The sequence below is a fragment of the Eleutherodactylus coqui genome, chromosome 5 (assembly GCF_035609145.1).
Source record: "Eleutherodactylus coqui strain aEleCoq1 chromosome 5, aEleCoq1.hap1, whole genome shotgun sequence".
Taxonomy (NCBI): Eukaryota; Metazoa; Chordata; class Amphibia; order Anura; family Eleutherodactylidae; genus Eleutherodactylus; species Eleutherodactylus coqui.
In genome coordinates, this window is record NC_089841.1 from 210,000,401 (window position 1) to 210,018,161 (window position 17,761).

The 17,761-nt window shown below is 45.5% G+C and overlaps 1 protein-coding gene across 1 annotated transcript in view; it reads left to right on the forward strand.

Moving 5' to 3' along the window:
* Nucleotides 1–6,746: 6,746 nt before the first annotated feature.
* Nucleotides 6,747–17,761, forward strand: part of LOC136628328 (guanine nucleotide-binding protein G(q) subunit alpha) — a 66,234-nt gene continuing 55,219 nt past the window's right edge. The window contains exon 1 of the mRNA XM_066604144.1: nucleotides 6,747–7,464. Coding sequence (XP_066460241.1) covers nucleotides 7,329–7,464 — 136 coding nt within the window. The 5' untranslated portion in view covers nucleotides 6,747–7,328. The remainder of the gene's footprint in view (nucleotides 7,465–17,761) is intronic.

Sequence of the window (17,761 nt, forward strand, 5' to 3'; positions counted from 1 at the left end):
CTGCTGTACACTTTTCTACATGCTGATGTTATATCTGTGTGTGTGCTACAGAGAGCAAAATCTGCAGTTCTCTATGTACAATCTGTAGAACACAGCACAGCAACCAGGTTCCTCCTACCAATTCTGAGAGAACTGGAAATCAGACATACAGCATGCAAGGGGGAAATTGCCGAATGCAAGGTATATTATAGCTGAACTAATGTTATTTCTCTTGTGCACACTTCAGTTTATTCTGAAAAGTCATTTGAAAAGTTAGGTCTGCTTTAAGCATTTTTAAGGCACTCATTGAACTGAATGTGCATATACACTGAATAGCATGTTTGACCTTTTCTGGCCTTTATAGCTAAAACAATTGTGGGTGGCTGAAATATTAGTCCATGAAGACTGGGTAATTTATTACAGTTGTGGCAAGGTCTGACATGATCTGAACAGCTAACGAGATGGGTTTATTGATTTATGTTGCTCATGCCAAGTTCTGACCCTCTCATCAGAATGGACCAGGTGATGTTTTTTCACTGTTCATTCATCTAATTTGGCATTCTTTCTGTTCCTATTAGACAGCAGTGGCGCTCGAACTGTTCATTCACTTATATTACGCTGTATTTACAGCTAGCATGCTGCAGCCATTCTGCTGTGTGGGAAATCACCATCACAATTCTACACCATCCATTGTCTATACATACTGAGGATTTTCATCTTAAGACAATCTGGTCTTCACACCTGCATTGACCAGCAGTTTAATGTAGGAAGAACTAAGACTATTCTCAGACATAGCGCTCATGTTGTGCAACGGAAGTGGTACTCCAATTTTAAGGAAAAAGGTTGCATCTGTAAGCGAAAATCACTCGGCCGTCCATTAGTACGCGTAGAAACAGTGAAACCTGTCCGTACACAAAGTCCTCAGAAATCCAAGCAGAGAATTGGACATCCCGCAGCCATCCGTGTGGAAGATTTTGCACAAACGTTTGTAATGTTACCCATACCAATTGCTACTATTACAGGCCCAAAAAACGGACAACAAAGCAAGGCGATGCTCTTATCTGTGAGAGTCTGCAAACTATAAACGAAACCAATGGGTTCATGGAATCTTTAGTGTTTAGTGATGAAGCCGCCTTCCACCTTCAGCTAAAAAACATAATGTGAGAATCTGTGGGGCAAGGGGGGAGGTGGAACCCATATGCCTACATGGAGGCGTGGTGAAGGTGAGTGTATTCTGCGCTATAACCTGTTGGTAAGGGCAAGGCCCCTTCGTTTTCCATGAGGAAATAATCCCGGGTATTTTGTACCTGGACAGACTACCTTGGTACAGTTTCCATGAAAAAAAAGTGGAAATGAGACCGCTGTTGTTTTTAACATTATAATCACTGGGTGATGGAATTAAACAGAACAGTTTCCGTTTGGTTCCGTCTTTGATGTGCGTTTAACAGAGGGTTTTTTTACATGAGCATATGCAGGAGGTTGGAAAAGTACACAAAACAGGTCCATCAAAAACGGATGGCAATGGAACAAAACAAAAAAAAATGATGATTTTTTTTTTTTTTTTAACGGATCAATCAGCACTCCCAACTGCCCCGGGCGCTTTCCTATCTGTCCAGACCATTCCTCCTTCCTTTACCTAGCGTGATTCTTTCATCATGCTGGACGCTGCTGGCGTAGATCGCTGCTGCCAATAGCAACACTAGGCGCCTTCTATGTTACGCAGGTGGCGAGATGTCATCACATTGCATGTGTCGTTACACAGGAGGTCGTACGGAAGAGGCCAGAAAGCGCCAGGGGACCATGGGGAAGATAAGTTTATTATTTTACTATGGGAGGCATTATGGCTACAGGAGATCATTCTGGCCATATGTTCCAACAGGAAACTATCTGGCTGCAAGGGCTATATTTTAACAGAGGGTGGTATATGAGGGTGTATGGCTATATATTACTAGAGGGGGGTAGTATGGCTACATGTTCCTACAGGGGCAGAGTATGACTATATATTACTACAGGGGGAACAGTATGGCTATGTGCATCTACAGGGGGACATTATGGCTATACATTACTACAGGGGGCCGTATGGCTATGTATTACATGGGTAAGGGCCGGTATGGCTATATACTACTACAGGGGAAACGTATGGCTATTACTACAGGGGGTGGTATGGCTGTAGAGTACTACAGGGGGACATTATGGCTATATATTACTACAAGGGGATAGTATGGCTATATATTACTACAGTGGGGCACTATGGCTCCTTATTTACTAAAATACTTTTATTCAATGCCCAGGGGTATTGTGACTTGCACTGTTATACAGTATTTAGGGGAAGCCATGTGTGACACTATTAAAAGTTTATCTTAATATAAGTATTACAGATATGAAAAAGCAAAGAGCCAAAGACATCTGTGTGGCAACTTCTAAAGAGACAAGTTGTGTCTGAGAGAAGCTGTCATGTCGATCTGGACTGGATGGAGAAAAAAAAAATCAGAGATGATATCAAGTAGTTGAGTCACACGTCAGAATGGCGTTTATTCTGCCACTGGCTGCCTCCGATCAGTCATGTAGTCACTGTATGGTCTATAGAGTGATGATGGGTAGTAGCATTCTTGTTTATAAACTGACAACTACCATCATACAGGTCACACTAGGAAGTACAAATATAATAGCAAGGGGTTGACTTGATTTTACAATTTATCCCTTTAGTGATCCTGGTTCTGATGCTGTATTTATGTAGTGAACTATTCTATCTTACCTGTCTCTCTTTCCCTCCCTGTAAAGTTGGGAGGTATGCTAATGGATCTGTTATTTCCTTACAGCCAATATGCTTTTTTACAGCCCTCACTAATGGTCTTTAAATCTGCACATACATCTTTCTAAGGTGGGGGCTTGGCTGACTACTGACAGCCAGACACCTGCTTTAACCTCTAGTAGTGGGGAAAATGTAAAATCCTTACATGCCTCAATCAGTAGCATCTGCAGTATGCAAGCAGATGACAGGAGAAGAGGGCTCCATATGTCATCCATCGGCACCCTACAGTGCAATTGCCAGGTACCAGCGGGTTCCAAATAGCAGCCATAAGCCTGACAAAGGCCTCCATGTTTGCCATGTAACTCAGCCTATTAGACCCCACCTCCGACAGAGTCTAATAGGCTGCTGTCATAGGCTTAGTAGAATGCACTACATAAGTAATGCAGTGTAATATCTTAGCAATCAAAACAATCGAATCTTCACGTCCCCTTGAGGGACTCAAAAGTAACATACTAAAAAAAAAATCAATAAAAAGTTTAATTCAAAGAAGAAATAGCCAATTTACAAAAATACACCTTTTCCTCACGTAAACTGTTTTTAAATGGATAAAATACAAAAAATATAAAAAAGCAACACATAATTGGTATTACTGCATTCCAAACGATCCGGACAATGAAAGCATTTAGTTATTTATCTCGCATGATCAATGATGTAAAAATAATTTTAACCCCTTCCCTCTCCAGGACGTACATTTACGTCCTGGAGCGCCAGGGTATGTATATGAGGAGAGGTTGCGGGGTGACCCCGAACATTGTGAAATCATAGGGAGCCATACAGGTGTCATGGCAGGCGGGGGCCTTCTGAAAGGCTCTAGGGCTGCCTTAGGAGATTGCCTATCAAGCCGTTCCCATGGAGTGGCTTGATAGACTGCCTGTCAAATCTCACAGATTTGAAGAAGCAGCAGGTACAGGTGGATGTCGGCGGCGGGCAGGGTCTGATTCTGCTGCGGGACTCTGCATGTGTGCAATTGGCCTAAGAGTGCTTTCACATCTGCGTTGGGGGTTCTGGTTTCCTGCTCCATTCAGGCAGTAGGAAAGGGGAATCCCTGCGCCCAAACAGTTCCATCTGTGGGTGGAACCGAACAGCGGCGGGCTGAACCCTTGACTATAATGGGGTCCACTTGCTTTCCGCTCAGCTGCGGAGGTTCTGTCGCAGATCCAGCTACAAATACTGGAAGATAAAGTGTGGCATGCAGTGCTTTATCTTCCATCCAAAAGCTGAGTGGATCGCGGGCGGACCCTATTATAGTCAATGTGGTTCCCCCCAGCACTGTTCGGTTCTGTCCACAGATGGAACTGTTTGGGCGCAGGGATTCCCCTTTCCTACTGCCTGAATGGAGCAGGAAACCAGAACCCCCAACGCAGATGTGAAAGCACTCTTAGGCCAATTGCACACATGCGGAGTCCCGCAGCAGAATCAGACCCTGCCCGCCGCCGACATCCACCTGTACCTGCTGCTTCTTCTTTACTGCGGATGGTCCGCACGGCGAGCCTTCAGACACACACACTACAGATTTTTTTTTTAAACCAGCAGCTTTTCCCCCGTTATCACCCACCGATGATGCGGAATCCGCGATCCTTCCGCAATATCACTGCAGCAGGGCCCTGGATCGGACGGGTTCCATTGACTTCAATGGAAGTCATCTGCGTTAGATTAGGACATGCTGTGATTGTCCCTCTGCGAGTGGAAACATCGCAACTGATTTCCGCTCGTGGACATGGAAAAGCGATTTTGCATACAATGTCTATGGGCGGTATTTGCTGCGACATCTGGGGTCAGACGCCCTTTCCAGATTCTGCAATGCAAATCCGTCCGTGTGCAGCCGGCCTTATAAATCTGTTTAATAGGAAAAAACGGGAAGCAAAACCCTGATGTGAAAGAGACGCAAAGTCCTGACGCCGATGATATCTAGATGTGGTCTTTCCCATTTCCACAGCCTTTTCCCCTCAGATGTTTGGCGCTCGCACAGGGGACGGTTCCCTCCCTCAAGGCACATTTTGGGAAGGAATCTCCTCATTTTAGTTTGTTCCTCCCTCAGGTGTGTTTTACCTGTACGGCCACCATCTCCTAAAGCCCGCCTGACTGCCGAGGATCCTGTCACAGCGGAAGGGAGACCATTTTCCCACCAATATGAGAAGGGAGCAGAGCTTCTGTCCCACTAGTTAGTAAACAAACTAGTTCTGTGCTACTAGTCAGTAAATGAACTAGTTCTGTGATATTAGTCAGTAAATGAACTAGTAATATCCTGCTAGTTAGCAAATAAACTAGTTCTGTGCTACTAGTCAGTATACAAACTAGTTCTGTGATACTAGTCAGTAAACGAATTAGTTCTGTGATACTAGTTACTAAATGAATTAGTTCTGTGATACTAGTCAGCAAACGAACTAGTTCTATCATACTAGTCAGTAAACGAACTAGTTCTGTGATACAAGTCAGTAAACGAACTAGGTCTGTTGTGCTACGCAGTAAATGAACTAGTTCTGTCCTGCTAGTCAGTTATTGAACTAGTTCTGTCCTGCTAGTCAGTAAACGAACTAGTTCTGTGGTACTAGTAAGTAAACTAACTAGTTCTGCCTGCTAGTCAGTAAACAAACTAGTTCTGTGATACTAGTCAGTAAACAAGCTAATTCTGTCATACTAGTCAGTAAATGAACTAGGTCTGTGATACTAGTCAGTAAACAAACTAGTTCTGTGGTACTAGTCAGTAAATGAACTAGGTCTGTCCTTCTAGTCAGTAAATGAACTAGGTATTTCCTTCTAGTCAGTAAATGAACTGGTTCTGTCCTACTAATCAGCAAATGAACTAGTTGTGGTCTTTCTAGTTACTTAGTAAGCTAACTAGTTCTGTCCTACTAGTCAGTAAATGAACTAGGTATGTCCTACTAATGAGTAAATGAGCTAGTTGTGGTGATACTAGTTAGTAAAATAACTAGGTGTGTCCTACTAATGAGTAAATGAGCTAGTTGTGGTGATACTAGTTAGTAAAAGAACTAGGTCTGCCCTACTAGTCAGTAAAGGAACTAGTTCTGTCCTACTAGTCAGTAAATGAACTAGGTATGTCCTACTAATCAGTAAATGAGCTAGTTGTGGTGATACTAGTTAGTAAAATAACTAGGTGTGTCCTACTAATGAGTAAATGAGCTAGTTGTGGTGATACTAGTTAGTAAAAGAACTAGGTCTGCCCTACTAGTCAGTAAAGGAACTAGTTCTGTCCTACTAGTCAGTAAATGAACTAGGTATGTCCTACTAATCAGTAAATGAACTAGTTATGGTGGTACTAGTCAGTAAATGAACTAGGTCTGTCCTTCTAGTCAGTAAATGAACTGGTTGTGGTGATACTAGTCAGTAAATGAACTAGCCCTGTCCTACTAGTCAGTAAATGAACTAGTTGTGGTGATACTAGTCAGTAAATGAACTAGCTCTGTCCTACTAATCAGTAAATGAACTAGTTGTGGTGATACTAGTCAGTAAATGAACTGGTTGTGGTGGTACTAGTCAGTAAATGAACTAGGTCTGTCCTAATCAGTAAACGAACTAGTGATACTAGTCAGTAAATGAACTAGCTCTGTCCTACTAATCAGTAAATGAACTAGTGATGGTGGTGCTAGTCAGTAAATGAACTAGGTCTGTCCTTCCAATCAGTAAATGAACTAGTTGTGGTGATACTAGTCAGTAAATGAACTAGCCCTGTCCTACTAGTCAGAAAATGAACTAGCCCTGTCCTACTAGTCAGTAAATGAACTAGGTCTGTCCTTCTAGTCAGTAAATGAACTAGTTGTGGTATATAGTCAGTAAATGAACTGGTTGTGGTGATACTAGTCAGTAAATGAACTAGCCCTGTCCTACTAGTCAGTAAACGACTGGCTGGGGTGTCCATTGTCATGCAGCACAGGCGCTTCCTTTCCTCCCCTTGGCTTGCAGCTTTCTCCTCCCCGCTCCCCCGACGTCATATGATCCAATGGTGAATGGCCGGTGCTAGCATTGCCTGCACGGACTAGCCGAGCGCGGAGATCTTTGTATGCAGCGGGCGGTGGACGCCATGGCAGGGGGGCCGAGGAGCCGCGCACAGTGAGGGCGGCGGGGCTGTATTCCCTGGGATCTGCGCTCCTGCCTAACTGTCGCTGGGAGAAGGTCCGCCATATTCTCCGCCTCACCACGCCCGGGGAGCAGAGCCATAGAAGAGGCTGGCAGAGAGGGTGGGGGGATGATCGCAGTCCGACGCAGTGAGCGCACCGACACTACACGGCCATTCTCCCAGGACTAAGGTGAAGGCAGAGATGTGTGCCAGGGGGCAGGGCTGTTAGCGCCATCTACAAGGAAGAGCGACGAGCCCACGCCATACTAGCGCCTTCTTCCCATGGATGTCACCATGTTGTTTGCTGCACGGTTGTGAGAGGAGGAGGAGGCGGAGCAGGCGAGTGACAGCAGATCGGTGCACACGGGCAGCCACTGTCGGGTGCCATCAGACCGAGGGGGGAGGCTTGTGGACCCCCGGCTCCCTAGCATCTCACAGGGTGGGAGTCTCTCTCCAGCAGACATGACTCTGGAGTCCATCATGGCGTGCTGCCTCAGCGAGGAGGCCAAGGAGGCTCGCAGGATCAACGATGAGATCGAGAGGCAGCTGCGCCGAGATAAGCGGGACGCCCGCCGGGAGCTCAAGCTGCTGCTGCTGGGTGAGTCGTGTGCCCGGGCCTGACATGTGCCCATTCATCCGCGCGGTGCCCCTGCTGTCAGTGCTGGGCACAGGCCTGGCGGAGGCTCTGTATGTCCTCCTGTGTACACACCCCACCATCATCCATGTCTGGTACATATGGAGGGGCCTGCTGACCGCTCCTCTAGGTGCCATGTATATATATATATACTCTTGTGCCCTGCAGGATGTGGCGCACAGTGTGGATTATCACAGCCGGCAAAAGATTATAGATTAACCCCATGGTTGCTGCAGGCATAGCACATCCAGGGTTCTATAGAGATCCGTAGACTTCTATACATGCTTAAAGAAATGGCAATTAACCCAATTTATTATCCCCCCCCCCCCCCCCCCTTCTGTCAAAATGGAATGTTGTGCTTGGGTTCTATAAGGTGTCGGGCTATGTCAGCGCTGCATTGCTATACAGGGCACAGACATGCAGGCAGGCGGTGGCTTATATACAATGTATCTAATATTCCCCCCAGGATGCTTTTATGTTGCATATCTGGAAGGAAGGGAGGACAAACGTCTTGAATGCGGCTTCCGATTCTGAGTGGGATCTATTGATCTAGGCCTGCGTGTTACATGCATGTGTGCATTACAGCCACATTAAAGATGGACGGACGGTCTGCAAGGAACCACCGTTAAGTGATGATGAATATCAAAATGGAGCTGAGCATGCTCTAATAATGCCTCGCTGTTACGGCCTTGCTGTGGAGTGGAGAAAAAAAAAAGACTTTTATCCTTGGTGGGAAAATAATAATCATGTCCGTCTTTTTTTTTTTTTTGCTCTCTCCATGAAGATTGTTTCTCTTTTTTTTCTTCTTTTGAACACTCCTTAGATTAGGATCCAATTTCCGGCGTCTGTCTGATGATTACTGTGTCCGTGGCATGGGACTAAGTGCTTCAAGATAATATGTGGAAGACTTGGAAGGAGCTACAATGTAGTCTCACCAAGTGTGTGGAAAGGCTGACTTGGCACCATCCGGATTGGCGTTGTGCTTGGTGTATAGTGGATGCCTATGCCATACAGTATCAGGAGGGTAACGGTGAAGGACAAGAGGGCATGTGCCTGGTGAAATCATTGTGTTTGGGTTAGACTCATAGGCACGTTGGCTACCGGCTGCTTGACCTGTAATGCGCAGATACCGGTTTTGGAGCCATTTCTGTTCTTGTTTTGGTGCGTGTATGTTTATCCCCATAACTACAGCCTGTTTCATCTTTTATTGACCCTTCTGAAATAATACATCACAAGGTGCATAGTTATGTTGTAAGCTAAAAATGGGTGGTTTTACGCCGGCTTTGGGGGTTCCGCTTTTTTGTTTTGTTCAGGGAGCAGGAAAGTGGAATCCCCCACCCCCCCTTCACTCCGGCTGAACGGTTCTGTCTCAGGACAGAATGGACCCCATTGACTATAATGGGATCCGTTCGGTTTTCGCTTGGGTGCCTGGCTTTTAGACTGAGTACTTTTTCCGCCGGTGATTTGAGCCGGACCTCTGGCCGGGGTTCCAGCCCAGGGCATAGCTTGTTACAGAAGTTCGATATCTAAAAGGACTATTGCTGACGCTGGCCATATCAGCTGTGATGTGTATTTTCAGTTATTTTACATTTATTCATCATGTGTACCTGAAACCTTCCAGGCCTCGCTGGTTATCTGGAGTATGCCCTTTTTGTTGAAGTACATGGATAATGCAACTATATATTCACATATGGCGGTTTCACATCCGCGCTGGGGATTCCACTTTCCTACTCCGAGCAGGGAAGGGGAATCCCCGTGGCCAAACGGTTCTGTTTCCGGACGGAACCAAACAGTGTTGGGCAGACCCCATTGACTACAATGGTGCCCGCCTGCTTTTCGCCGGTCGTCTTCTTCCCATGGCGGAATCTTCGGCCAGAGGTTCCGACGGAGGTGTGAAGCCATTATTCTTGCTGGAAGGATGGCCACTTATCTGTCTGGGAATCCATGATTTTTTTTTTTTTAGACTTTTTCTCCAATCCAAACTTTCCGATGTGGAACTGTTCTTTTTTTTACTTCCGAAATCGTGGGATCTCTTTTATGTCTTCATGTCTGTGAAGCAGTAGATGCCTGCTATGGGCCATAAACAAAGATCAGGTGGGTTAAAAGCCAATGTGGCACCAACCAAAGGAATCGGGAGACTTTCTTGAGGTCACTCTACTGTCGAAGGCAGTTAAACCACCTGTAGTATTGCAATAAAATCTCTTGCACCTCGGTGGAAAACCTACATAGAAAGCCTAAAAAGTTAGGTTCTGATAAAAATGTTTGAATGCTTTGGCTAACTGGCACCTGAGATTGCCCAGATTGTAGATGAGTGGCAACTAAAATTTTTAAAGCAGCCCTCTGCTTTCAAGTCAGAATTCTGGGGCAAGGGGTATATCCCTGGCAGTTGTTCTTCTCTGATGCACCAGTCTCGGGTCCAGTGTTCACCCGCCCAAGATCTTTGTAGCAATCTTTTTAACTACGTAATGCACACTATGCACTGCTCCTTGGTTGGCCAGTGCTGACCTCTGGTTGGCCAGTGCTGACCTCTGGTTGGCCAGTGCTGACCTCTGGTTGGCCAGTGCCACTCACATGAACAGGTATAGTGCATCGGTAGACTAAAGGCCCATTTACACGGAGCGATGATCGTTGCGTCTAAACGCACGGCCATCATGCACTTTTTGTGCACTGTTGGCTGATCGTAAAATTCAAGCCAGTATAAAAATCATCGTGCGGTCTTATGAGGACCACACACTGAGTTCTCCACGGGTAGTGCTGATAGCATTGTTTCAGCTATTTAACCCATCGGAGAACAAAGGATCTGAGCGCAGATAAGAGCCCTCGGGCTAATAACTGCTTTCAGCTAAGACTTCATTTGCACACTGAATAGCTGTTAAGTAGCGGAGTAGCTACTTAATAGTTTATGCAAAATGATCGCTCAAAGCCGTCACTCACTGTCGTTTGAGCGATCATCGCTCCGTGTAAATGGGCCCCAACCTTACCAATGCACTATAGGGATTGCAGTAGATAATAAAGTCTACACGCCCCTGGTAAAATGCTATGCTTTTGTCATGTTAATTCTGAAGTGATTCATCTTTGTTGGATTTTTTTTTTTTTATTTCCACCTTCAATGTGACCCGTTATCTGTATAATTCTATCGAAAAACAAACTGACATCATTTAGGGTGGCGACATTTAAAATAAAACAACCCTAAAATAATGCAGTTGCATAAATATACACTCCCTAAAACTAATACTTTGTTGATGTACCCTTTTACTTTATGACAGTGTTTTGTCTTTTTGGGTGGGTGCCGATCAGCATGGCACAAATTGACTTGGCAATTGTGCTTCAAAATCTGCTTCAAATCTGTCAGATTGCGAGTGCAGCTCGTGTGTAGCGCCCTCTTCAGGTCAGCCCCACGGATCTTCAATAGAATTCGGGTCTGGGCTCTGGCTGGCCCATTACAAAACATTGCACTCCTTATAACAAAGCCATTTCTGTGGCCTTGGAGGTATTTTTTGGGTTGTTTTGCTGAAATGTGAAGTTCATCTTCAGCTTTTTAGCAGAAACCTGAACATTTTGTGCCAAAATGGACTGATATTTGGAACTGTACATAATTCCCTCCACCTTGACTAAAGCCCCAGTTCCTGCAGCAGAAAAAGCCTAAGGCCGCCTGCAGACGAGCAGAAATCCCGCCGCGGGATTTCCGCCGCTGAAAGTCTGCATAGGAGTGCATTACAATACGCACTCCTATGCAGACGGCCGCGTTTTGCCCGCGCGAAATCTCGCGCGGCAAACAAACCGCGGCATGTTCTAATTTTCTGCGGGGCACACACTCACCTGGCCGCCGGCTCCGGTCTGCGCATGCGCCGGCTGCGCGGCAGCCGGCACATCAAAGAGCCGGGGCCGCCAGGCGCGGGTGAGTACGCGCTCGTCCCTGCAGGCGCTCGGGTCGGATCACGCGGCGAGATTTCTAGCTGCTGGATCCGACCCGCTCGTTTGCAGGCGGCCTAATGCTGGCTTTACTGTGGGTTGGTGGTCGTCTGGTGAATTGAATACAGTGAACGGCTGTGAGTGCTGTGACCAATCACAGGCAGCGTTCAGCTGTCACTTAATGATTGGCTGAGCGCTCAGCCAATCAGACCCAGCAGTTTCTGGAGGCGGGGATTTTTAAATGCCCAGCCAGCAGAAAGTGCTTCAGAGCAGTGCCAGGGAGCAAGCAAGAAGACACGCCGGAGCCTCGACAGCGGTGGACGGTGATTGTGTGTGTATATTACAGCAGCTAGGGATGATTTTCAGGAAAGGGCTTATATTTCAAGCCCTTCCTCGTAAATCACTGCGGGGGTTGCCTATCCCATTGCTTTCAATGGGGCAGCAGTAATGCCGGCCCCATTGAAAAAAATCTTCACAGAGCTTCGGTCACGCGCATTTTTTTTTACATGTGTGGAGCGGTCTTTTTTTTTTGTGTTTAAAAAAAAAAACAAAAAAAAACGCTCGTCTGACTGAACCCTTATGCAACCACATTATTTTAGTTTTATTTATCCACCCTAAAATTTTTTCGTGTAAAACTATGGCAGCGATATCGCGATCGCCAGTGGGAAGGAGCCCTCAGGCCTCATGTCCACTAGAAAAATATAATCCCCACAGACTCTGCAGCAGATTCCGTGCAGATTTGCTTTAAATGGTGTTTTTTCTTGCATGCGGATATCCCCACCTATAGATAGCAATGTAGCCGATCCGCGCAGAATCCGCACTAAAATGGAGCATGCTGTTTTTTGGGGTTTTTTTTCCGTGCGTGAAAAACGCGAATCGATTTAAAATGTCATTTGCGTGTGCAAAATTCAATTTAATTGACTGCAGATGACCAATGATATTCCTATGGGCAAAATTTCACCCGCAGAATCTGCAATTCAATTTTGCTAGTGGGCATGAGGCAAGAATGTGGATCAATAGCATAATAAGTGTTTGTTCTGGTTGGCTACCGAAGGGTGCAGCTGTGCCCACTGATTGGCTGCTGCTGTGACCACTGATTGGCTGCAGCAGTCACATGTCCCGCCCAGCAGCGATCAGGATGGACATGGTGGTTGTGAAGCAGTTTTAAGTAGAGGGGAAAAACCTTTTTAAATTCCTTTTTTTTTCTCTCTCCACTAATGTTGTCTAGTCGTGTGTGTGGAGTGCAGGATGTGGTAAATCACTGCACTGATAAAGCTAGGTGTGAGCGCTGCCACATTACCGCTGTCATGAGTCAAGCCGATAATGTGCAACGGCACTAGAAGGGGGAAAGTCCATTTTTTTGCAAATATGAAATGGGCAAGTCTTTTTTTTTTTTTATTTTTTATTACGCTTTAGGTCACTTTCAGACAAGCAAATTTTAACTCCGTATTTGCCCATATTTTTTACAGCTTTTTTTTTTTTTATGCAGCAGGTGTATTTTTTTATTTTATTTATTTATCAGAAAATACAGATCCGTATTTGCCCTGTAGACAATAAAACGAATGACGGCAAATCCAGGCCAAATACTGGTGACCTACAGATGTCATGTGAACGTGTCACAGATAACATTACAGACCCATGTTGCAGTACGCCCGTCTGAAACTGGCCTAAGGGTGGTTTCACACCTATGTTTGGGGGTTCCACTTTCCTGCTTCGTTCAGGAAGCTGGAAAGGGAAATCCCCATGGCTGGACAGACCCCATTGACTGACCATAATGGTGTCCGTCCTCTTTCCGCCCAGCTGCAGAGCTTTTAACCCCTCGCTGACAGCCCTATAGTGTTTTTACGTCCTGCAGATGCAGGGCGTGTAATGAAGGGTGACGGCTGTTTCTTACAGCGCTAAAACTTATCCCAGTGTCAATTTGTAAGATCGTCTTGTCTAAGGGCCCTTTTACACGCAACGGTTATCTTTCGTAAAATTCTTGGATTGTGGAAATTTGAACGCTAGTCATTCATTGTAAATAGAAAATCTGTTTGCTTCTCGTTTAGACGGGTATAAATATAAGCGCGCGCACACTGTTGCGCGTGAACAGCGATAAGTTTCGTTAACATTCAGTGCTACAGTGAACGACTGAATGATTTGCAACATCTTATCTGCCTGTATAAGCTTATCTCTCCGTGGAAAAGGAGCGTACATTTAGACTGCTTACTAATTGGCTTACATTACGGGAATTTTTGGTGCAGTTAGGCCACACCCCTTTTTCAGACTAGTCGGGAATACTGTCCGAAAAAAAACACATGGTATATGTGGTGCCAAGCTGGCGTAATAGATCAATGGAGGTCAGTGTTATCAGATACGAGTTGTACCTGAACTTATCAGGCGCAACTCGCATGTGACCGCGTGAAATCAGCCTTTCAGTCAAACAAACTGATTAATGTATATTGATTGTTTTTTTTATTTTTGGAACTACTTAATTTTCTTTCTCCAGCCAAGCAATGGTTTGTTCTTCTAGTATATGTACACCTTTTTTGCTTTTGTTAATACTAAGGCTCGCTCACAAGAGCGTATTTTAGCTGCATATTACATTCGTGTTTTCTACGTGTGCAGCTGAGGTAGAGGGAACAATACCTCTGCAGCGCCACCTATTGGATGGCAGCATTCCTTCAAATCAATGTATGACTTTATAACAAGTCTTAGCAATGATTGGGAATAGGAAACCGAAGACCATGCACAGACAGCTGTTTCGGGGTGTTTGCCCTTCATCAGTGTTCAGCAGGCTTCCAGATTGGTTTGTGAGGGATCTATGATCTGGGTCAGAAGGGATGTCGTGTCTCCTTAAGGAGAGCACCCAAAATGTGTGTGGAGACACATATGGGGTGAGTGGGTAGGGGAATGGTATAGTCTCTCCCCAAGAAGGGCACCTTAAAAGTGCGTGGAGACACCTAGAAGGTGGGTAAAGAGACTTATAAGACCATACATGCTCCTCTGGGTAATTTATGCAAATAAGGAAGATGGAAAACTGCTCTGCAGGAGGAGGAGGCTGGAAGAGCCAGGAGCAGTGCTCTGAGCTCCCGCCCCCTCTGCCTCCTCTCCACCCCCTCTCCGCCCCTCTGCACTATTTGCAATGAGAGGAGGTGGGATGGGGGTGGGGCTAAGTTCTGGGAATTGGCTCCGCCCCATCCCGCCTCCCCTCATTGCAAATCGGGAGCTAGGGGTATGAAAGGGGCGTTCCTCCGGTCAAACCCCTAGCTTCCAGTGAAATCAAGATACAATAATACCGGAACTGCCTACAGGGTGACGCGGGCACGCCTATCAGTGGGAATAGAAACTCAACGTTTTGTTGCATAACATCAAAAAAATGTTTTCCTTTATCACTGGACACACATGGAGCCTGTAGATAAGTTCCTGCCGTACATGTAAGATATCACGAGTGACTGACTGCAATGGCTTCTGGGAAGCTACAGATCATCCATGGTGGGCGGTAACGGGGGCTTGTAGACTATTTTCAAAGGGGTTGTCTCGCGGCAGCAAGTGGGGGTATACACTTCTGTATGGCCATATTAATGCACTTTGTAATGTACATCGTGCATTAAATATGAGCCATACAGAAGTTATTCACTTACCTGCTCCGTTGCTAGCGTCCTCGTCTCCATGAATCCCTCTAAATTCGCTGTCTTCTGGCGTTTGTAGACGCGCTTGCGCAGTCCGTGCTTCTGCCTGGTGAATGGGGCCGCTCGTGCCAGAGAGCTGGTCCGGCGTCGTCATCGTAGCTCCGCCCCGTCACGTGTGCCGATTCCAGCCAATCAGGAGGCTGGAATCGGCAATGGACCGCACAGAGCCCACGGTGCACCATGGGAGAAGACCCGCGGTGCATTGTGGGTGAAGATCCCGGCGGTCATCTTGGAGAAGGAAGAAAGAAGTCGTCGCAGAGTGGGGATTCGGGTAAGTAATATGTGTGTATATATGTATATGTGTATATATGTATATGTGTGTGTGTATATATAATATATATAATTTATTTTTTTTAAACCCATCCCTTGGGTTTGTCTCACGCCGAACGGGGGGGCCTATTGAATTTAAAAAAAACCTGTTTTGGCGCGAGACAACCCCTTTAACACTCCCCCAGAGAAAACATACCAAGGTATTGCTGTCTCTCTGACAGAGCGGCCAGCAGGGGGCTGGGCTGCTGTGTTAAGTTTATGGAGATAGGGGCAGGGGAGAGCGAGGAGTGAAATCTCCAGCAGCCACCCCGCTGTGAGTCAGCGAGGCATCGTTTCCCTGACAGTCATCCTGTGTAAATGGGCCTTTAAATTCAGAACCCCTCCGCCCCCCCCCCCTTCCCATGCACATTAAATGGTGGGTGTGTTTGGCCCACAGTAATGTACACGGTTGCCTTTTAACCCCTTAGTGACCAAGCTCTTTTAGTTTTTTTCATTTTCATTTCCCCCTGCTGTTTAAAAAATCGCAACTCCTTTATTTATCAATTAATGTAGCTGTGTGAGGGCTTGTTTTTTGGGGGACGAGTTATGGTTTTCAATGGTATTGTTTAATTTGCCTTATAATGTACTGAAAAGCTTTTAAATTCTAACTGGAGAGAAGTGGGGGTGGGGTGGGGGATGACATTCCGCCATCCTTCGTTGTGTCTTGTTTCTACGGCGCACAAACTGCAACAAAAATGACCTGCTAATTTTATTCTATGGGTCAGTATGATTGCTACAATACCAAACTTGTATTTTTTTTTTCAAAGATATTAATTTTTTTTTTCTGCCGCCATCTTCTCCGTGCAATCCCTTTATTTTTCCATTGACATAGTTGTGCAAGGGCTCATTTTTGAGTGACATCCTGTAGTTTGCGTTGGTACCATTTTGGAATGCATACAACTTTTTGATCGCTTTTTATTGCATGTTTTTTCTTGGAGACAGGGTGACCAAAAAAAGCACATTTCTGACGACTGGCGGGGTAAATAATGCGTTAGTTTGATAGATCGGACCTTTACGGACACAGCAATACCAAATATGTATTTTTGTTTAGATTATTTAATTATATGGCAAAAGGGTTGTCCTTTTTTTTTCTTTTTTTCTTTCTTTTTTTTTTCCTTATCACTTTATTGATTTCCTTTTTACTTTTTCTTTTTTTCTTTTTTTTAGTCCCCACAGGAGACAACAACATGCGATGCTTTGATCGCTCCAGCAGTATGAAGTAATGCTACAGCATTACATCATACTGCTATCGGGCAGGCAGTCTTATCAAGCCACCCCACGGGCATTCAGCCATGACAACCCTGGGGCTGGGCTCTCAGCGATCTCATGGCAGGGAAGGGGCTTGTACAAGACCTGCGAATTTTAGGGGATTTAAATGCCGCTGTCAGTCGTTCCTCCCTGATTGCAAATGTCATCTGTAGGGCCTGGAATTCTCTTACCTGGCGCATCATTAAAGATGAATCGACCCCGGCCTCAGCCCCACCATGCATCACACCACACTGTGTGGACTGGAAGTAGGACTTTCTACTCAAGTCGCATTTTTAAAGACCATATGCAATTTTTTTATTTATTTATTTATTTATTTTATATTTTTAATTTTTTTATCGTGGGCAGCAGCAATGCAATAGTGTGATGCGAGATTATTCTTAAAAACCCAAAAACATTAACGTAAAAAAATTGCGGTAAGAAAGACGTGATTTTTCTCGCGGCAAAATGGCGATCGCCCATGTGAAACTAGCCTTGAGTATTCTTCGTGTTCCCTTCCTATGATGCCAGCGTACAGCGCTCCACCGTTTAAAAATATATAAAAGGTGTTGTCCAAGACTGAGCAAAATGAATCTGCTGCGGACCGGCCATGTCTGGCCATACAGAAAAATGGAACCTACTGCGATTTCTTCCCGCGTGTGTGATCCGCACGACGGGGGGAAAAAAATCACTTCCACATGCTCTAAACTGTTTGCGGAGACTAACGGGGATTCTATCATTGAAGTCCGCCCGTGGACATTGGGCCTAAGATTGGCAGCGCACATGTATAGTTTAAACGTTGAAGCGCTGACATGTGTGACGGGCTGCAGCATCCTGTAGACGGGCTGCTGCAGTCTGTACACATGACCTCAGTGGGCAGACCCAGAGCGGACGCAGCAGGGAGCCAGGAGAGCGGAGTATAGGCCTACGTGTAACGCCGCATTGGGAATGTGAATTTTTGTTTCTTTATTTTTCAAGCTAAGAAAAAAAAAAAAAAAGGCTGTCTCGGACGACCCCTCAACATATTACTTACACCGCAAGATGAACGAAGTAAAAAGGCAAAATTGTGGATTTTGATCATTTTGCTTCTAGGAAAAGTGAAAAATGTTAAATTCCAAACAAAT